The sequence below is a fragment of the Micrasema longulum genome, unplaced genomic scaffold (assembly GCF_059751315.1).
Source record: "Micrasema longulum isolate JH-2025_06_02 unplaced genomic scaffold, ASM5975131v1 h1tg000594l, whole genome shotgun sequence".
NCBI classification, from domain to species: Eukaryota; Metazoa; Arthropoda; class Insecta; order Trichoptera; family Brachycentridae; genus Micrasema; species Micrasema longulum.
In genome coordinates, this window is record NW_028277790.1 from 151,703 (window position 1) to 174,875 (window position 23,173).

Genomic DNA, 23,173 nt, shown 5'->3' on the forward strand with positions numbered 1-23,173 from the left:
GAATTTCCTAGCTTTGTTACATTTTAAAACTGTGAAATAAAAAAAAAATTAACAGTCTGAAAGATCAGTAATATACATACAAATAAACTTTTTTTTCAAATACAAGAAAGAAAATATATAAAAGTATTTACGCATAAGCTAGTTTAATAACTATTCATATTATATAAACTTTTGTTCGGGTAGCCACTTTCTTATTTTTACTTGTTACATTGTGTGTTAAATTTAGGTCAGTTCGGTTCAGTTCAGCGTCGAAAATCGGCGTTTATTATAAATAAAGCACAGTTGTCCTGTACAAGTCACAGTTTGGACTGTATTCCACAATCCTGAAGCGAGGGGTAGGTGTTGGCCGTGTCTCGCTGCCGTCGTCGCTCTCGGGGTCGTCAATCCCGAAAGTTATGATGTCTTGAAATCTCTCAAGTCCAGTGTCACTGCGTAGGTCGGTAGAATATACTGGTCCGCAGTCCTGGGGTGAAGCGATGGTCAAGTCCAAGGGGGAGATTCCAGTAGTAGAGCGGGAGGTCGGGCGGTGTGACGAAATAAAACGACGTGACTAAGGCGAACTCATTTGATAGTATTTACTAATTGTCCTTATGGACAATGGAAGTAGGTTGTACACTTTCATGGAGAAGTAGACCAATCCTCTTTGACCGAAAGTTGTGTTAATTTTCGATTGCTTTCTAGTAACTCTGGTAATTATGTTCGGAGTCTTGGGAGGTATTGAATAATTTTTGTATGCATATAAATAAGTAAAACTTTTACACACATTTGTTTTTAGTCATAACATTAAGTTTTTCGTATAGGAACTTTCGACATTCAGGATATTTTTTATTAAAGCTTTTTGTGCAATGATAAGTTGTTTGAGTAATGTGTCATTTGCACATCCCCATCCAATTATACCATATTTCAAAACTGATTGACAAACTGAATAATAATATATTGCCACGGGTTAGCTCGAAGACTTATAATTTTATGTTGATTGGTATATGTTTTATATTATTTTGTTCAGTTTCTTGTACAAACTTTATAAACCACATGTTCGTCCACTCCTGAAGCATGTACCAAATCTGGAGTTCCTATTTAAAAAAAGACATAGAGTTGTTGGAGAAAATCCAGATAAGAGGAACTAAAATGGTAGTTTCTCTAAGAAATAAATCATATGAGGACCGCTTAAGGAAGCTCGTGTTAAGTTCACTGAAAGAGCGGAGGCAGCGTGGTGACTTGATTGAAACGTTCAAAAGCTCAACTGAGCAATATAATGTACCCAAGTTGAAATCAATGTCAACCTCAGAGGTCATTCATTGGAACTAAACACTACCTCCTTCTCATCCAACCCCAGGAAGAACTTCCTGACAAACCGAGTCGTGGAGAAATAGAATGGCCTAGTGCTAGTTCAGTTAATGTATTCAAAAACCGCCTGGATGCACACATCAATTTATAATGTTTAATGACACTTGATATACACGCATCAGCTTAATAGCTGCTAGTGTATTTTTACTATTATTAATAATAATATGTTTCTTTATAAAACTGTTGTAATTGGCTTAGGCCGTATATAATATGATAAATAAATAAATATCTCTTTCTCACATTAATGTTTGCACGTGTATCGTGATTTGCAACATCTTTGTTGCGAATTGTAAAGGGCAACTTTTAGATGATTATTTTTACACGTCAGTGCTGCTACCCGTGTAATTTGAGGACAAAAATCGTTAGTGATTGATTGCGTTGAAGCCCATTTACATAATAATAGGAAGCTGTATAAATTCACATTCACAAAGGGTGAAAGTGAAGATCGTATTTCATATCATAGCTGATGGGTGATTTGAAAAGCTCACAGCTAAGATAAAGTAGATAAAATGTTGTAATGACCGATTGAAAGAAGATTTTCAACCGAAACTGAAATTTATTTAAACGAGTTAAAAGTCGCTTCAAAACGCCTTAAATTAGACTTTTTTTATTGTCAAACCTAACGAGTTCATTAAAATAAGTTTGAAATATTATAAACAATGAAATAAAATGTATAAATTTCACAAGTATTTTTTAATATTTTTTGCGTTTTTTGGTTCGTTTTTATGTTATACCTACTCGTATTTACAAAAAATTAAATGAAATATTCCACAATATTGGCTGCATTTCCTTTTCAAATAAATAATACAGTAATATAAATAATTTTTGCCACTAATTTGTGACCGACCGAAGTTTCGGTTTCGCCCAAAAATTGGCCTAACCGCAGCCTAAAAAAAATAAAAACTAGACCTATTTTGTTTTGTCGACTATAGTTAGTAGTTCCAAGATCTTTCATATTTATATTTTTGTAATTCCTTATAGTTAATAAGTTACAGTTCATATAGTTACAGTCAATAAGTTACATTGAAGAACTCTTAAAAAAAAACTAATTATTTAATTACAAATTCACGACTGAACGAAAATGTAAATATAAATTTCAAGGAATCGAAACTATTCTCCTGACTCATATTTACATTTTGTCAGAAAATAATAAATATTATCTCTGAGTCAATATTGTTATTGAACACCTGCGTAGTAAACACATACCGCAAGAAAAATTCAACGCATTTCGAACTTTTCGACTTGTTGTTTTGCATGACCATCTCTTAGCTTAACGGCGACAAAATACAAAGAAAGCAATACGCCCCGAATCAGTAGATGAAAGCTAATAATGGATGATACTGGAAGAAATCGTAAAAAAAAGACTTTGCATTATTTGTGTAAAACAACAACAGATGGGCCTCTTTAGAATAATAATATAATTAATTATCACAGTCAGCATCCTGGTGCATAGGGCACTGAACTGCATATATTTTTTATTTAGATTAGATTTATTTATTTATGACAAAATACATCGTTTTTAACTTAACATATTACATTACATTACATATTTTATTTGTACGAAAAATTCCCAATCAGCTTAAGTGCTGGTATGAGGGGATATAATATATTATGACTCAATAGTCACACTTCAGGGTGCCTGGAAGAATTACTAGACAGGTGCCACCGTTTTGTAGCAACAATTCACGGGCAGTGTATACCTGTAATGCCGTATTAAACAGACTTCATGAACTAGGCAATAGTTATTCCTACGTATCTGATATATTTAGTGTAGGGTATTATTCCTATAGAACAAACATTTTGAACTTTTTAAAGATGGTGAATGGTAATTATATTTATTTTTTCATGCATTTCATAATATATACAGTTTTTTGTTCATTTTGCCCAGCTGTATGAAACAGTACTTATGATTTTCTTGTTGTATTACTGTAGAATGTTTTATTATTTAATTTTGTTTTTTACATTTATTATTTAATCTTTCTACTGAATATGCTGTTTAATTTTTAGGTTAATTTTTGAAATATAAATCTTGGATAATTTTTAGGTGTAATCTTTTTTTATAAATCTTGGGTATAAGGAAATTTATGTTAAAAATAAAATATATATTAAGCCAAATATGTTAGTATTATAAATTTCTGTAAAAGGCAGATTTGCCGTTAATGTTAATAAAATAAAATAAATACTTTTAATAAAAAGTCGATAAAATAACATCACATATCACTCGCCACACGGGCTGTAAGAACTGTTTTATTCAGGTGTTTTTTAAGTACGTATATTTATGTTTATTTCACATAAACTTTTTTATTTGTTCTTTTCTATGTTAACACTTCACTGGACATAACCCGCGTCGACGCATTCATTTATAATATGTTTATGGTATGTTCAAGTTACAGTGGTTGGTATCTATAATAATATATGCGCATACATAAACACAGATAAATGTATGAGTAGATGTACACATACATGTATAAATAAATAATAAAATCAATAACAATAAGAACAAAAATCGTAATAGTAGTAAAATAATACATATAGGTACTGTGCAGATATTTTTATTTTTATATAATTTTTTGAAGCCCAATCAGAGTGGTGAATCACGACACAGAATACCCAGGCTTTTTCTAAAAAAATCACATTAAATTTGTTTGTTCTCACCGGGAATCGAACCCGGAACCTTCCGGGCGTGATACAAGCATCTTGACCACCACACCACGGAGGCCGCCGTCATACATAATTAGTATTAAAACTAGAGATTTTCAAACACAAAAAGACCAATTAAGTTTTCATAAATTAATTAAAAGATGTTAGCATTAAATGTGACATTAAAAAAATAAGCGAGAAAAAAATAATCATTAAAATTTACGTTTTCCATCTTCTTCTTCTATATATATATAAATGAAAGTATGTATGTTTGTCCTTTATAGACTCGATAACTACTGGACCAATTCATAAGCGGTTTTTTGCAAAATTATCTAATTTACGTGAATTAGGTTTGTAAATAATAATATCTTCAATATGTTCATCAGAAAAAAAGTTCGGAACAAATATGTGTTTTTCATCGAACTTTCAGGGTTGCATTCGACTAAAATGCATATTCCAAAAAAATCGGAGAATGTTATTTTTTAACGTTTACAAACATAAATTATTTTTAATGGATATTGAATTGATTAATTTCCTCACAACTTCTTAATTTCTACATATTATCTTATTTTTAGTAATGCTTAAGTAATTTTAATTGACATTTGATACATTAAAAAAATAACGGATTCTTACACAAAATGCACCACTGTTGGTAAGTAGCGCGGAGTTTGACATTTGCGAAAAGAATTTTATATTTGAAAATGAATTATTTTATATTTTGGAATTCAACCATAAAAAGTACCTAGGTACCTAATATTCAATATTTGAATATAAATTATTTTTAGTTTTGGAATTCAATCATGCACAAGTACCTAGGTACCTACTTATCAATGAAAAGTCTTTTTCCTTTTTATCCGAACAATTTTTGTACGTTTTCACGACACAATCAGGAATTTTTCTTTTAATTTATTTTGGTTTCGAATTAAAGCTCACGTCAAAACACGGCTGGCGGTTAAAGAATGACTAAATTCGCGTTGGGCATGGGTTGAGTGTCATAATTATTGAGGGCTCAGGGTAAATCGCGCTCTGAATTTTCTTCATTAACACGTATTCTCGTATTTTCTCCATGGATTATGGCACTAGTGCTCTAGAGCAGTGATTTTTGCACAATTTTGATTTGAGTACGACAAGGACTCTTAGTCAATCACATTAGGAGATAAAACGAAAAACTAACCCTTATTACAAATATATAAATAACTCAAAAAAGGCAAAAATAAATAATGTGTTTCCTTATTTACAAAAAAACTTTTGTTAAACCAGCTAATAGCTGGCAAGCCAACGTTCGGGCACGACAACGTCTTTCGGGTCCGCTAAATAAATATACCGAATGCACTATCTGTCATTCATGCACACCTATATTATGAAATATGATTGCATACATATATATACACACATGCATACGCACATCTACATGCATATATAAAACATATACATACACATGCAGTACATATTATAAACCACGCAGATGTACATTTAACAACTATCCCAAATAATAAATTTCATGAAGAAATTTTCTGTATATGTGCAATGTGCAGTTAAGAATGTTGAATTGTAAACTAAAAATAAAACGTGCTTTACCAATATGGACAGAAATACATAGTCACGATCACTAATATTTATAGTCCTTAAAATATAGCTTGATAAAAAGACAGCTGCCAAACTAATGTCAATAGTGATGGGAAATTACCGATCACTGATCATGTACCGATCAAATCGATTTTATCAGTTTTTTCATGCAAACATGAAACTCTGTTTCCAAAAATTGATATAAAACTGCCAAAACAAGCCTACTATAGTGTGTTTAAGACCACTATTCACCAAAAAATAAGACATTTATACTTTTTTCATAAACAATATCAAATGAATTATTTTTTTATTAGATCAATTTGTTCCATCTCTAACGTTTTTGCAAAATGATGTAACCTTGCAAGAACGTCGTTAATAATTAGGTTTATTTTAGTTTTTTTTTTAGTTTTAAATCTGATTTTATAGATTTATGTTGATTTATATGTCAAGCATTGTATTAAAAAAAAAATTAACATGCCAGATACTAATGATTTTTCGAGTGTCAATATAAATTACTCTTTTGACGTTACTACAAAGTTATGTTGTCACTTTTGCTGACAACTGTCATTCTAATCAAGCTATATTTAAAGGACTATAGTTTACTCTCTGGTTTTTTCTTTGATCATTAGTTCTTTAAACCCTGTCACACCCGAAATCACGATGATCAGTATGGGCGAGAAGACATATTAGCATATTTTTTATTTTTATTTAGAATTAAGAAAATTTGTAAAAATAAAATGTTAAAAATAACAGATGGTTGCTTACTTCTGCAGGGAGAAGCGGGTCGCACGGTTAACGGTGTGTCAGACTCCCCCCTCCCCCCTCCTTGTTTCTCCCCTGCAGAAGTTCGCAACCATTTGTTTTTTTAAATATATATTTTTTTAAAATTTTATTAGTTCCAAAAATTTATTTTAATGTGCCAATATGTCTTCTTGCTCATAATGATCATCGTGGTTTCGGATGTGACAGGGTTTAAAGAACACCCGTATAATTATCATTAATTTAAAAATGTAGAAAAAAATAAATGTACATTTTTTTAAATAGGTAGATTATGTGGTGCCAGCATCGCAGCTGCAAGCTGCCAATGCGGGGACACATCTGCAGCACATGTGTTCTCTGGACATCGACTCTAAGGCTCCCTTTGTACGCCTCTCGGGCATCATCTGCACTATTGGTAAGTTCCTCGTATGTAGGGGAGGAATGGAGTGTTGTAATGTAAATGTGTGTAGTGGTCAGTGATGAGGGTAACCTATGGCACGCCGAGACATTTTGGGTGACATGAAATGGAGCCCGTGAATATAATCTACCAGTACATTGTGAACTTGTTACATGACCAGTTCGGTATTCAATCAATTTAGATCCCTAAAACATAACATAACATTATTGTAGTAGTATTTTGTTTTTTGCTACTGAAGAGGAAAAAAATAAACTTACTGTTCTGCAGAATAGGGCATGAGAGTAATTTTGAGAAAGAATAGATACGCTAGGATAAAGTTGATGCTGAAACAAACAAACACTATAACAATACATCAACTAATTAATTTTATTGTAATGTTTTTTGTGCACAAAATGGTTAATGGTTATTCCTCAAAAGAGTGTTTTTTTCTAATCATTGTGAACATGGATATGAAACTAGAAATAAAAATGAAGTAAGGCTGCCATTTCGTTATAAGGAAATACCATTCAAATAAGAAAACAAAAAAAAAAAAACATTTAAATCAAAGTTAAAAAAAATATGTGTAGCAGATAAGTTAGCTCTTAAAAAGTAAATGTATTCGAGTTGGCTGTAAAGAAGTGTGGGGGCAGAAGATAATAGAGACGAACGTCTCCCGGGGAGCGACGAGCGAGCGACAGTCTGGTAGTTCACGCGAAGAGGCCAGCACGTGTGTACATGAGTACGCACTCATGCGCCACTTCGCCGAAGCGAGTCTGGTAGTTCACGCGAGGAGGCTAGCACGTGTGTATACGAGTACGCACTCGTGCGCCACCTCGCCGAAGTGAGTCGGTCTCAGCCATGCCACGAGGCATAACTAATAACTTCTAGTAAATATAGTAATATATTGTAACTTATACCCGTATGCAGAGACAAAACTTAAGGTGAGGAAAGTACATTCTATTGTTTTCACCTTCGGGTTATTTTCCGCATTTGAGATTAGAATGTACTTTCCTTACCTTAAGTTTTGTCTCTGCATACGGGTATTAGATTAAATAAAGTAACGTCTTCATTAAATATATAACCCCTGGTTTACCCTTAGCGTATGAGCCCAAATTTGTGACCCCGACGTGATGAAAGAGACTAGGGTTCACGGGGTTAGACCAGCGCGATTTGTAAAGTTTAAAAAAAATGTGTAAATTTTACTGTAGATTTTTTGTGTAAAAGACAGTTTTTACCGCCGCCACCGATACTCAGTGTAAAGGACCTCCCACGAGTTAGTAAGTGAAGGTAGAACAATGGCCAGTGTGGAATTTCGTTAAAGATAAGAAACTGATACCACTGCTGGGCGAAGTGCAATAAGAAAACAATGACAATTCTTCGGCCAGACCAAGCGGTGGGCGTTTGATAAATAAGATTATGAATTCAACTATGTTATAATTTTAAGGCGGTAAAAGTGCGAAAATGATTTTTATGAACTATTTCGGGTGCGAAATATAAAATGTGTCTCTGAAAATAAATAAAAAAGAGCGAGGATGCAGGAAGACGCTTCCTACGAGGAGGAAGCAGGAAAACCGGAGATGGGAGGGTAGCAGTCAAGCTGCCTGCCTTCAACCAGAGCGATCCCGAGCTATGGTTTCCAATGGCGGAGAGAAATTTCGAGTTGGCCAGAGTCCAGCTCGACAGCACCGAGTTCTGCCATGTCATCGGCGCACTCGACAGCCGAGTGAGTGCCGAAGTTTGGGATGTCATACTCAAACCTCCCGCGACTGGAAGACACGAGACCCTGAAGCGGGAGCTAACCCACCGCCTCAGCGCATCCCAGGACCAGAAGACCAGGCAGCTCTTGGAGCAAGAAGAAATTGACAGACTGCAGAGAGTGGGTAAGAACCTGCCTGCAGTGCCAAGCGAATAAAGTGTCTCGTCACGTGTCTGCTCCGCTGGGGTCATTCAATCCACCCTCATCGTGGTGATGCCAATATCAGAAGGATATAGGTACTTCTTGACGTTCGTCGACAGATTTACACGATGGCCCGAAGCGTGGCCAATACGAGACCAAGAAGCCTAAACGGTGGCACGAGCATTTTACGAAGGATGTATCGCACACTTTGGAGCTCCGAGAAGAGTGAGCTCAGACAGGGGTATGAACTTCTTGTCCAATTTGTTCAAGCAGCTAAATTGCTTGGCAGGTACGACCCTGATACATACCACAGCCTACCATCCTGCGTCGAACGGCATGGTGAAACGTTTCCACCGTCATCTTAAAGCGGCCATCCATTGCTATCAGACAGAAAGCCTGGCCATGGTTCTGATGGGAATCAGATCTGCATGGCGCGAAGACCTGCAGACCACATCTGCTAAGCTAGCATATGGAGAACCTTTACGTTTGCTCGGCTAATTTTTATGTGAAAACCAGCAAGAGACTGAGAGCGCCGATTTTTTTTACAATCTGAGAGAACAGTTTAAGGAAATACGCCCAGCATCCCTGATTCGTCATGGGGAGAAGAAAATATTTGTTTTCAAAGCTTTACCACACTCCAAGTTCGTGTTTGTACGCGATGATAGGGTTCCTAAACCTCTACAGTCACCATACATGGGTCCTTATGAAGTAATACGCCGCAACGAGCGCGTGTATATATTAAAAATCAAGGGTCGAGAGATAGCGGTCACAATAGATAGATTGAAACCTGCTCACACGACAGAAGCAGAAGAGACAAATCCAGGGGGAATGCAAAATAAACCCATGCTAGTGACAGAAGAAACTGCCACGCAAAGACCCCCGGAAGTAGAAAGAAAAACTTCCACACCCCATATGACAACCCGTGCAGGACGTAGAGTACATTTCCCAAAAGGCCTGTTCGAAATTAGATTCATTGAAAAAAGAAAACTAAAGAAATAGACACTCTAATAATATTAAATATAATTATCTCACTCAAGGAAGTCACAACATGTTTTAAGTTTATCAGTGTAATATGACTCTATGCTGAGGGACCGCAATAATAAAGTGAAAATTAGACAATAAAAAATAACATAAGTTTTCAATATAACCCCTGGTCTACCCTAGCAGTTAATATCAGGACATTCATATATTATGTTTGTTCTATTTGAAGACTAAATAAAAAAATATTTAAAAAAAACAAGCAGCTTAATCAATCAAATATCCATCTACAGTACTTAAAAATTAAATGGTTTTGAATGGACACAGTCTGATGATTTGGAGTTGTAACTTTTAGAATCTGGGTTCGAGAGTTCGCCGACGTGATGTCCAAATTCATGAGTATAGAAAGAAATTGTTTGAAGAATGATGACGAGTGTCACTACTGGACTGGAAACATTATTAATATTACTAGATGCGATACGACACCCGGGTCAATCCAGATTTTTAGGATTTTCACACGCCGAACTAAAAAGGTTATCCATCTCTGTAGTAGATACTGGATTGCATACACAGTGAAAAAGTCTAGTGATAATGTTGAGTGATAATGTCAACCACAACCATAATACAAGATACTCTAATAGGGATCTGATACTAAGTGAAGGGGTCAACACTGTTCTGGCATCGAGACAACACTATAACGTAGGCAAAAAGGTCCATAACCTTTTGCCAGAATCGTGGAAAGACGGGAGTGTTGTCAAGTTACGGAAGGTGTTGACCTCGCTCTTTCATGACATTGGTCGCAGGGAGTCAGAAAAGTTGATGCATGCCACGGATTGGAGAACCTTACTGGATGTTAAAAATATAATATAAAAAATAAGGAATAATTTAAAAAATATATATTTATAGATGACAACCATGAAGTTTCGCATAAATAAATTGTCTATGTTTTTATGAATGTATGTATGTGCATGCGCATGGGTGTATGTACGTGTGTGTGTATGTACATGTGTATATATGTGTATATTTATATATACATGTGTGTATATATGTGTATGTCTGTATGTATATGAATCAAAATGTGTATCCGAATAAGTTTATATTTTGTTTGTCTGTGCTCTATATTAATTTGTTAAGTATTATAATATATTAAAATGTAATTGCCTAGCTTGGAACGGGGTATGTACCCTTGTTAGCTGGGCAAAGTGAATATAGAATTGTATTTTGATAAAAAGTGTGAATAAATAAATAAATAAATAAATAAATAAATAAATAAATCAAAAAAAAAAAGAAGAAATATTTAGGGCAAATATTTTGTCCAAGAACTTTCATATGTAAATATATTATAGTAAACATATGATCAAATGGATAAAGCAATGTTTCGGCTCTTCTTTGTTAATGCATCAAGTTTATTGACAAAACTGAGTGTCACAAATAGCGAAACATTTGTATGTATCTAAACACCTCAACATAAGAAAAGTTGTGAAAATATGAGTACATACATATTTTTAACTCACTGGCTAAAATTCACTATTTATCTTGTATCCATTTCACAATAGTGTTTATCACCTTCATTGGCCGTTTCAGTGATCACTTTATTCATTGCGTATATCAATATTAATACAATCTTAATAAAATCCAAAAGATAAATCTTTCTACAAAAGTTTATTTCCCAACATACTAAAATTAGAGATGGACATTGTCACCCCCCTGCTCAGGGTAATAAATAATAATATTCCCCCCAGTAATGAGGAATCTTAAATTATTTTTTTAAAATGATAAAATGTGCAATTTTCAAATATTGTTAGTAAAATATTTATCTTAATTGTTTTAAGGGCCCGCCTCGAGGGATGTCGCCATCCTAGAACAGATGATGGAGACCGGCATGAACATCGCCCGCCTCAACTTCTCGCACGGCTCCTACGAGTTCCACGCGGATACCATCAAGAATGTGCGCCAAGCCGTAAAGAACTACAGCGCCAAGCTTGGCATGGCGCATCCACTCGCCATCGCCCTCGACACCAAGGGACCCGAAATCAGAACTGGACTCTTAGAAGGGGTGGGAAAACTTCTCCTGTTAATCTTAGAGCCGACAAATCTAAACAGACTTTAGTAAAAATTTATCCTCCAACAGATCCTCAAACGCATCTTAATTTTAAACCAGAAAATAAATTAAACTAAAATAGCACATTCATCAAAACATAGTTTTTGGTTTTAAAATGATTTTTGTAACGAAAGTTACATAAAAGCAGATGTTATTAGAGGTAGACATGAAGAGATGATAACTGTACATACATAAATTCAAAGATTAATTTGATTTATTTGGTTCTTTGATATTTCCAGTGTCAGTAAAAATAAATAATATTTTTTCTTCTAGGGTGGTTCTGCTGAAGTTGAACTTAAGCGTAATGACATCCTGAAGCTGACAACGGACAAGAACTATATGGAAAAGGGAACAGCCTCTATTGTTTACGTAGATTATGACAACATCACAAACGTGGTCAAGGTCGGAAACAGGATCTTTATCGATGATGGTCTGATCTCCGTCGTCTGCGAGGACGTGTCCGGTAACACACTGATCTGCAAGATCGAGAATGGAGGAACCCTGGGCTCCAGGAAGGGAGTTAACCTCCCCGGGCTGCCTGTAGATCTGCCCGCCGTGTCCGAGAAGGATAAGTCGGATCTTCTTTTTGGTGTCGAACAGGAGGTAATAAAAACTTACCATGTATTTGTTTATCAACAAGAGATTGATTTTGAAAATATAATATATAACAGAATCAATATGAGGGACACAGCATGGGAATAGTTTAAACAAAATATCAATCAATCAAAAATCAATTATGATACTTTCTCTACAATATGCATGCACATTTGTAATATTGTGAAGCTAATAAATCTCCGTGTCGGGGGGAATGAAGAATACAATTCTGTGTGTGAAATAGAACCCGAATCTTGGACGAGCGTATTTGACTCAATGCTTACTCTCAGATAAAAATACTAAATATAAAAAAAATTGGAACAATTAACACAAAATCAGAAAAAAAATCTATTTTATTTTGACCGTCTCGATTCAGAGCGAGTTCTTGTCTCTGTAGGTAGTAATAAATTTCTTTCCATATATTATTGTTCAATTTGCTCTTTGTGTCTGTAGATCTCATAATTTATATTTTGAGAATATGTTTTACATGTCAGTCGTAACTCTATTGTCATGTGGTTATAGGTTGATATGGTTTTCGCCTCGTTTATCAGAACTGGATCGGCTCTTACTGAGATCAGGAAAATCTTAGGAGAGAAGGGAAAACACATTATGGTCATCTCAAAAATTGAAAATCACCAGGGAGTGCAAAATCTGGATGAAATCATTGAGGTATTTATTTGATTTTAGTTAAAGATTGTGAAATACATACAAACATTGTAATATTAAAACTCAGTTGTGAATAAATTCTTTGTTAGTTTTTGTACTTAGGTAGTGGATATTTTTTATTTTTTTAATTAAAAAAATATTTCTTGATTTTTTTTTTCTTAAAATTACATAGATTATGGTACATGTCAATAAAAATAGAACAAAATTATTTTCAAAAAACCCACTCAGGTATAGCCTGTGGGTAAACTGATTTAATCAGTTTTACATGATGGCACAAAATTACACACGCATACACATATATACGCATACACATGCATAAAAAATACACAGTATAAATATTTTAGTACAAAAACCAAAAAGTAACATATTTTTCTAGCAATTTAGCTAAAGTAATCAAGCGCATCTCTTTCCATGACCCAATTTTTAGCATATTTTTCAAAGGTGTGATTAGTTAAGCTCTCATGTTCCTCACGCCATTAGTAAATGATAAATAATATATTTGAAAATAATTTTCTAGGCTTCTGATGGTATAATGGTTGCACGAGGTGATCTTGGCATCGAAATCCCCCCAGAAAAGGTCTTTTTGGCCCAAAAGGCCATGATCGCAAAATGCAACAAGGTAATTACTGCTATAAAACAAAGTTTAGGAAACTTGATGGATTACTTTACAGAATGGAACAGTTTTTTTTCTTCAATAAATGAATATTTTACAGTATATGCGCAGGTTTACTTCTTGGACCAGCTCATTGCTATACTTTCTTATTTCTAGTTCAGAGTTCAGATGATTTTTATAGCATTGATTGATTTGTGTCAAGGTCGGCAAGCCGGTTATCTGCGCCACCCAGATGTTAGAGTCCATGGTGAAGAAACCCCGACCCACGCGAGCGGAGACATCCGACGTGGCCAACGCTATACTGGACGGGGCTGACTGTGTCATGCTGTCGGGAGAAACAGCCAAGGGAGACTATCCACTGGAGTGTGTGAGGACCATGGCCAATATTTGCAAGGAAGCCGAGGCCGCCATCTGGCAGAAGCAGATCTTCAGCGATCTTGTAATGCAGGTAAGAACAGACATGAATTTATAATAAACTGCCTAATTTAATTATTCAATCCATTGGTTGGGCAAAAAGTACCACAAAACATTTTTTTAATCCCAATGAATGATGCCAGATTCGGTTGATTGCAGAATATCAAATGAAAGGATTGTCAGATTAATTTTAATATTGTATGAGGCGTGCTTTTTAAGCTAGTACTGTTTTAATAAAAAAAAAAACAAGTAAAATTTTTGTAGCAATTTTATTTTTACATGAAAGACCACAGTTTTATTTACTTTTCCACATAACTACCATCAATATTAAGACACTTGTCATATCAAACTACAAGCTTTTGTATTCATTCGTGATAGAAGTTTGCCGCCTCCGTCAACATTTTTGGTACCCATCGTGAGCACAGTTTTCGATAGTCTAAGCGTTGGGTAACAATTTCATAGAGAACACTTCTTGAAACCTGAGGGAACTGCTCTGCTTACGAAGAAATCGTCAAGCGTTTATTCTCTTTCACTTTTTCGTCGACTTTCTGCACCAAATTGTCAGTGATCACTGGGGGTCGCCCACTCTGTTCCTCATCATGAACATTCATTCGGCCATCTTTGAAAGCTCTGACCCATGTGCGTATCATCCCATCATTTATAATGTTTTGTCCATACACTTCACAAATTTGACGGAGAATGTCAACTGCTTTCACTCTTCAAGCACTAAAAAATCATATAATTGCGCGTATTTTACAGTTGGCGGGATTCTCTATCGGCGGAGGCATTTTAAATCAAAGGCCAATGTAAATATGATCAACCGATGTCGCAATGGCGTCTGTGGCTTGTCAACAGATGTAAAGCTCATATGTTTTGACTGATAGACTTTATGCTATTAGTAAAAATTCAGTACAATCTAATTTTGCATAGAAATGAGTTAATAATTTTTCATATAAATCATGCTGGTGGCAAGCTATCAAACCATTTATACACAAGAAAAGATGCTACTTTTAAATTACTCTTTGCTTGACCAAATGCATGTTCAGCCTCGTCAACATATGTTGAATCTTTGTATATCTGTCAGATTTCACTATCCTCCGATGCATTTAGGCCACAGCCCCCATCGGTGCAGCCCACTCTGTAGCCATCGCCTCTGTGGAAGCCTCAGCCAAGTGTATGGCAGCTGCCATCATCGTCATCACCACCTCGGGTCGTTCCGCTCACCTGATCTCCAAGTACCGTCCTCGCTGTCCCGTTATTGCGGTCACTCGCTATGCGCAGACTGCACGACAGGCGCATCTCTTCAGAGCTGTGCTTCCCCTACAGTACGAAGGTAACTAAAATTTATTTCAATTGGTGTTTTTAAATTTTTTTGAATACGTGGTTCCTTTATGAGTAGTGAAAATCCTATGATCCCCAGGGTTGGTATTCCAAACACTCTTGCGGCCGAATTATCTTGCATATTTACATACAAAATTAATTCCCATAATATTAAGTCTAAATTAAAAGTATTTTAGATGAGTTATTTTTGACCTATAACATCTTTAATGGTCATCAGAGTCTACCGACGTCATTTGAATTCAAGATGAAATGCTAGGATTATTTTATATCAGAAATAACCTCATATGCTCCACATGTGCATTAGAACATATTAAAATATAAATTAAGGTATAATTAGGAACCTATCTTGAAAACAAATACAATTAGCGTCGTGTCACAATGATGATTATCAATTGCTGAGATTCTGATTTAACAAACTTTCTCATTTTTGGTTTTTTGAAGATGAAAGTTTTGGGCGGCGTCCAAAAACCGCTCATGTTGCAAGCTCTGACCAAAAAAAGCATGTCGACCACCCGTTGTCTGATTGCTCATGAACCCGGGTGACGAAGTACTTTCTTCAAATAATTTTGTTGCAATATCTTGAAATCTTTAAAAATACAGAAAAAATTTGCATAAAACTTTTTTGAAAAATTTGGGGGTGATGATTGTCCCCGTGGGATTTTTCGCATACATTTGTGGCTAATAATCAGCCCTGTGAGATTAAAAAGGTTAATAATGATAAAAAAATATACTAAAATATGCTTGTGTAAAATAAATGGTAACGTCTTTCTTCTCAGGTGCTCCCTTGACAGATTGGCTTAAGGATGTCGACGCTCGTGTTCAGTTTGGCCTGAACTTCGGCAAGATGCGCGGATTCATCAAGGCCGGAGATTCTGTCGTGGTGGTCACCGGGTGGAAGCAAGGATCTGGTTTTACCAACACCATGCGCATTGTGTATGTATACTCAGAGGGGGAAGAGGAAATTCAATAATCTGTGTTTGTGTTGTGTCATTCTGCATTTCTGTGTTAACTAACTTCATGCATTTATATAATATCATGATCTGGCATGTTGAAATGATGACCTAATATTTATTATTATAAATGCCTTAGTTTTATATTTTAAATAATATAATCTCCTTAAATTTTTCTTTGTTAAAATATTAACAATTTATTAATTAGGAATACAAAGGTACCGAGTGCGGCATTGCCATCTCCTGAGTTTGAATAAGGCTCGGTGTTGCGAATATTGGTCGAAAAAGGGTGGATATGGCATCAATATTTTTAGGCGGCTGGGAAGTTTCCATGACAGCAGTCAGTTGCAAACATACTGTGGTGTGAAAACTGCATACTTTTGCCAAAACAGATCTATGATGATAGATCTATCAACGCATGTTCCGTACTCTATTTCCGCTTGCTAAGCAGTTTTGGACCGAAAATAGATTGCATTGTTGATGAAAAACTTCAGGGAAACAGGTTCTGTTATCAGAAAAAGTGTACAAGACCTCAAACAGCCCGAACATCTGAGAACATTGACTCAGTCAGGTGCTCAGTTTTGTCGCCTAAATGCTCTGCTTGCAAACTTGCTGCTGACCATCGACTTCTCAATCACTCTGTATGGAGAGTTCCCTATAAAGACCTAGATTTTCATCCGTACGAGATGGTCATTGTCCAAGAATTATCAGAACGTGATTGCCTCAATCCGCACGGAAATTTACCATGTTCCCCAAGAAATGTTTCAGAGAGTTGTGCGATGCTTTAGAGATCTCTTGCAGGAATGTTTAGATAGTGACGTGAATAAGATAAATTTTCCTGTATTGCAATTTTTAGAATTAAAAATTAATTTGATGTACCTCGAATAGCTTTGTCTACCTACAAAATTAGGGAGATAGCAATGCCACACCCTGTAGTATATCATATTGTTTAAGTATTTTTTACTTGAATGCAAAGTATACCTTAATTGAAGTTAACATGAAATAATTAAATGTTTGTATTTTTAAAATTTGAATTGTTCACTTTCTCGAATTTCACTGGTCTTTTATTTTGCTTTGGAATCCATTTTGTTTTTGTCTTTTGGAATAACCCGAGCATGCATTCATAACATTGATTTGTGTTTACTAACAATGGCAGCGAGTTTGTTCTTTTAATGTTAAACATGATTTTTTATTTCCCCTAACTACTAGTTTGTGTACCTGTAACCAGTTTGCATTTTATTATTCTATATATAATATTATGTATATGAATGTTGTGTTGTGTATACTATACATGGTGCTTTTCATTATTACTTATTTGATAAATATTCACAAACAGAAAATACTACTTACAATTTTATTCAAATAAAATTAGCATTTTTGTATCATTGAGTGGGTACTCGCATACCTATTATTTGTATTTAAGGGAGTTTATTATCCAACTGAAATCGAGACTTTTATTGGAAAATTAATTTCCACGTGACATACCCAACGTTGTATGCAACAAATATTGTCAGTCATTGTACAAATTGTGAAATAAATATAATAAAAGGAATGTGCAACTTTTAAGGTCTTCGCTTTACCTATCAATATAAAAATATCGCCTTTACTTTACAATTTTTAATTAATAAGGGTCTATGAAATACCGTTGAGTAAAATTTTTTTTTGTGCTTATTAGTAGCATAAAAAATATTTTTTAATTTGTAATTTTAAATTACCGCGAAAACAGTTCATTGCATTGGCCACGCCTCTAATACGTAATGATTTCTTTGAATTTTGACCTTTGTTTGTGACCGTTTAAATTTAAATAGAATTTCGTTACGAATTTTGACGTCACGATTGTCAAGGCCAAACATGTCACGGTTTTATTGAGACCTATTTTTTTTAACAAGAATCAAAACATTTTTCCACAATATCCATATTGATTTGGAAATTACAATGAGGAAGTTCATTGGTTTTTAATTTTTTATTTACTACTACTAAACTAAGCCAAAAACTTTCTTTAAAATTTTTATGTATCGTAATATCAGCGCTTTGATTTTTTTAAAGTTTTGTCTTTCTGAAATCTGGCATCTCCAGTCTTCGGCTTCTTCTCGGCCAGTTCTGACCATTTCGATTAGTCCATTTACGGTAAATAAACCGGAAATATTTCAAAGCTCTTTTATTATTGGTTGATTGATATGAACTAGTGAGGTCGTTCAAAGTAGTTTTTTTTTTGCATTTTCAAGAAACTTTGAGTACAATTTAATGCTCTTATTTTTACCGCACGTAAGAAAACTTTTTATGTATCCAATTTTCCGTAGGGCAATTTTTCTCATTGATTTTTTAAAATCCATTTCGTATATTTTGATCGGTATTCGTAGCATGTGATATTTCCCTATTATAATAATTACAAAAATACCATTATCATATTCATCCTACATATTAAATAATTACAGTGGAACCTCTGTATTTGTTGTTAATTTGTTTCTGGGGGTCTAATCAATATATAATATGACAAATTAATATAGAAACAAGAAATACCTGAAATTCAATTAATCATTCATCATCATAATCACACAAAAATTGTCATCAAAGTGTAATGATTATAACAAACAAATAAATTATAACATTTTTTGTGTTGACAAACATAGAGCTTCCACTGTATATACATACAAAATAATACAAAACGAATGTGTTTCTTTTTAATGCAATATTTTGGGAATGGCTTCTTTATTCTTTATCATTCAGTTTTAAATATTTTTTCAGTTCTGTTTGTTTTTATATGTGTATTAAATTATGTATGCAAAATGTATTTGTTATGTTAACAGATAGGTATGCCTTTAAATTTGTAAAACAAATCTTGATCAATTTAATCTAATTTTCAATATTTATCTGATTATCTCCTCCTGTGTAAATATACGCATCAAGTACGTATCATAATGTAAAACAAGTGTTAATGTCTACCATAGAGCTAAATTAAAATATTTATGTGCAAGAGTCAATAACATATTTACTTCTATGTTTTTTTTATTTCTTATGAACTTATATAGAATATATAATAAATAATGTGTCAACCTAAAACCACCACAGTGTACCTACCAGTTTCGTTTCTGTACCCCTTGAATACCTCAATTCCTCTTTTACACAAATTTGTTTATGTTAGAAGTCTCAGACCACTCGAATATCGACCTGTACTAATCATATAATAGGCTCACAATACAGAATGCACTTGGAGGTAAGTTTTGTGAACTGGGATAATATTAAGCGAGTCCCCTTGAAGCATCTGAACATACTCTAGGCTTTGTTTTGAAGTGCAAAAAATGCGAGATAGGGTCTACTGACTTGTCGGACTTTTTAATCTGGGGTTTAGAAAAATCATGTTTTTTTATTTGCAAATTTATATTCCTTACTGTCAAATTATTGCAAAAGAGTCGCTTATAAATGTTGCCACTATATTGTCTATTGATTATGTTTTTATTTTACTGCTAACACATAAAAACTACTTAATTTAATTCTTGTTTGATTACGACAACAACAGAACTATCCCTGTAATTTTATTTGAATAAAAATTTTAATTCCCATTTAAACAGAAACTAAATGATTTTTATTTTAACATTGTTTTTAGGGAGTGGCAAAAACAGGTTGATATCGAAAACTGTCAATTTTAAAAAAAGGGTAATTATAGTTAGTAGGTTGTAGAGGGCTAGTATAAGAAGGCAACGAAAAACCACTTTGGTTTTCTGTTGCCTTCTCGGGTGGAATCTTCTATCAGGGTTATCTACCCTTAGCTGGAGGGGTCCCATTTTATAGCGCAGGACATCCGCTATTCATCTTCTCTCTATCTGCTAAGGCTTTGATGTTAATGCCAGTGAGAGTGAAGAGAACACTCATGGACACTAGGGATTCGGACTAATGGTAGTGTTGCTGATGGAATGCAACTGTGGTATTACCCGGCATTTTATATGTACATATTTTCCAGCAAAATATGCACAACTGTGACCCTATCAAAATTTAAGCCCCGGGAAATTCAAAATTGGTTTATAGTTAGGTACTTTTTTTTCTACAAGCATTCAATATTTTCCTTTTTGATCTCTCTATTGTACATACAATTGTTTTTCATAAATTAATAATATTTTGCTGAAAATACAATTTTAAAGAGCGTGCCCCACATTTAATATATCCCAGTTATTATGTTGATCAAGGTTAGGTTAAACATTTAGAGTGACCGACAAAGTTTTCATGAGATTGAAGAGAGAGGTATTTAAAATCTACTTGCACCGTAAATGTTTACAAGAGTTTTGCCAAAGAAGAGGTTCTGATTTAGACTTCACGACGAAAATAAATTTATCTTACAACTGTTTGGAAAACTTCCAACGTATAAATTCACCATCAGATTGAATACAATATTGTTGAAGTGCTACTAGCTTAATGAAATCTCGTTTTTAGCAGTTCCTAAAGATAATATTATTCATGAACAGATTATGTATTCGCAATTTTTGAAATTAATATTTTTATCTTTTTATGTTTTCAGGAAAACAAACTGTTTGAATTGTAATCTTTACGATATTATTTCTCTTTTCAGAATCGCCGAATAATCTCATTGGCCAGACTGTTGAAATTCTGGATAATAGTCATTAATTTAGATGTCGTTATGAAACTAGTAATAAGTATGTATTGTCAACTGTGTTGACTAAACAATAATTGCTTTATAAAAGTTTTTACACTATTGAGAAGCATAATATTTTATTAATGCTGTAATTTGTTTCATTGAACATTTTAATGTGTAAACAATATTGTCTAAGCATAAATACTTATTTATTTATGATTACGAAATTTATTATTGTGATAGAATTATACAACACTATTAAAAATAAATGATGTGTATCAAAATATGTTTCATTAAAAAATAAGGGGTAATAATAATAAAACGTCCTATCCTTTTCCTAGTACAAATCGTTAATGTTAAACAGTTGTCTCAGTTTGAGGTTGGTGTGTCTTAATACATTTTTACATAACACCATTCATATATTTTATACATTTTTTTATTTTCATAGTGAATTAAATTAAATTAAAAAGATACCCAGATATAAAAATAAATCAGATTAAGGAAACACTTTTTTCGGGTAATTAGGTGTACTTTGTGAATCTTTTCATAGAAAAATTACTATTAGATGTATATTGTAACAATAAAAATTAAGAACCAGCAAAATTTACTGACATCAGGTTAAGGTGTGTGTTACGTGGTGTGTTACACATCTAATTGTTAAGTAAAAAGTACCATTATATTAATTTTACATTACATATGTATTTAAGAAGGTGTTTATTGAAGTGTATGACTGATCATCTTACCTTCATGTAACAAAAATGATCAAGATACGCTGCAATTGGTGTACTAATGCAGTTCCCTATGCACCATTAGGTGCGGAAAGGGAATTACGAATTTTACATGTTAAAAAATACCGGAAACCTCAAGTTCTAAAAGCTGTGATTTTGAAATCAAATTATATCTAATATTTGAAAACAACTTAACATTTTGATACCAAAATTTGATACTTCTTCCTACTTGTTGTATGTCCCATTTACTGGCGTCAGCCCACCTAGTCTTCAATCTACACGACGGACTATGAAATTTGTTGCTTGGTTTCTGTTTTACGGCCGGTTGCCACCTGACGCCGTGACAATAACCCCTCTTGCTAACCGGGGCTTAGGATGCCACCGTTGACTATCAATCCTCCTCTGCCATCCTCAACACGGCGTCCCTGCCCGACGCCGCTGTCTCCCAACAACCCATAGCCCGAAGAATGTCCGGGTGGCCTGAGAGAAGACTTGTGCCCCTTTTACCTGTTCCACCGTGCTGATGCACTTCATCTCCGACATCGCAACCATGATCGCATTGTACCTCGCAATACCGGGTCCTCATCCAAACTTAGCCACTTACACACTCCGGTCTATTCTAATGAAAGGTGCCCATCCCCGTACATGGACTGCGCTGAATGAGAATTATTTCAGTGACAACTGAAAAGGTGATTTAGTCCCCCAGGAGCCGGGTAAACGGTCTCGTTTAGGTATGACAGGCAAATATAATATCTCCACAAACTATCGCACGAGACCAAGGGCAATAGGGCAAGTTTGATAGATAAAATAGATATGCATGCATGCGCCATTATGTTGAGTGTAACTTTTACAATGAAAAAGAAAATAATTTTCAAAAGCTGATACCGATTAAAAAAAATATAGCTTACTACTGACACCTATTGTCGTAAGATGTAGTTAAATAATAGCTTAAAATATTTCTAGTAGATGGCGCTAGTGGCGGTTTTTTTACTCATTTTAGAAACTTTGAAAAATAATATTATATTAGAATGAGCAAGTTGCATTTTGCATTACATTACATTTTTTTAATTAGTTAATAGGCTATTAAACTGTTTTAGCAAAAATGTTTTATTTTTTTATTTATCGTATTATCAGTGCTATGAATTTTTAAAGTTTTGCGTTTCTAAAATTACTCCGCATGTGACGTCAGAGATTTTCTTCTGCTTATTCTCTGTCAGTTTTGCCGATTGGTCCGTTTTCAGAAAATAAACCGGATATCTTCCACGGCTGTCTTGGCATTGGTTGATTCATATGAACCAGTGACGTCGTTCAAAGTAGTTCGTTTGTATTAAAATATATATATATATTTTTTTCATACATTTTCAAGAAACTTTGCCTTATAATTTAATGCTCCAATTTTTACCGTGCGTAAGAAAACATTTTTGTTCCCAATTTCCCGTAGGGCTTATGTTCCTCATTTTCAAGCGAAGATTTTTGAAAATGCATGAAAAAAAAACTAGTTCAGTCACTAGTTCTTCCGAATCTATCAATGATAGAGTGTAGTGAAAGACTTTCGGTTTACTGGAAGCTAATCCACCAATCAGTAGAATAACTCAAC

The 23,173-nt window shown here is 34.2% G+C and overlaps 1 protein-coding gene across 3 annotated transcripts in view; it reads left to right on the forward strand.

Moving 5' to 3' along the window:
* The window catches only part of LOC148280328 (pyruvate kinase-like), a 39,851-nt gene extending 18,719 nt beyond the window's left edge, over nucleotides 1-21,132 (forward strand). For all 3 annotated transcript variants that reach the window (XM_088228543.1, XM_088228545.1, XM_088228542.1), the window contains exons 2-10: nucleotides 6,598-6,727; nucleotides 11,417-11,640; nucleotides 11,959-12,288; nucleotides 12,802-12,948; nucleotides 13,463-13,564; nucleotides 13,761-14,006; nucleotides 15,083-15,305; nucleotides 16,090-16,246; nucleotides 20,825-21,132. In XM_088228543.1, the coding sequence (XP_088084669.1) occupies nucleotides 6,598-6,727; nucleotides 11,417-11,640; nucleotides 11,959-12,288; nucleotides 12,802-12,948; nucleotides 13,463-13,564; nucleotides 13,761-14,006; nucleotides 15,083-15,305; nucleotides 16,090-16,246; nucleotides 20,825-20,837 (1,572 nt within the window). In that variant the 3' untranslated portion in view covers nucleotides 20,838-21,132. The remainder of the gene's footprint in view (nucleotides 1-6,597; nucleotides 6,728-11,416; nucleotides 11,641-11,958; nucleotides 12,289-12,801; nucleotides 12,949-13,462; nucleotides 13,565-13,760; nucleotides 14,007-15,082; nucleotides 15,306-16,089; nucleotides 16,247-20,824) is intronic.
* Nucleotides 21,133-23,173: the final 2,041 nt, after the last annotated feature.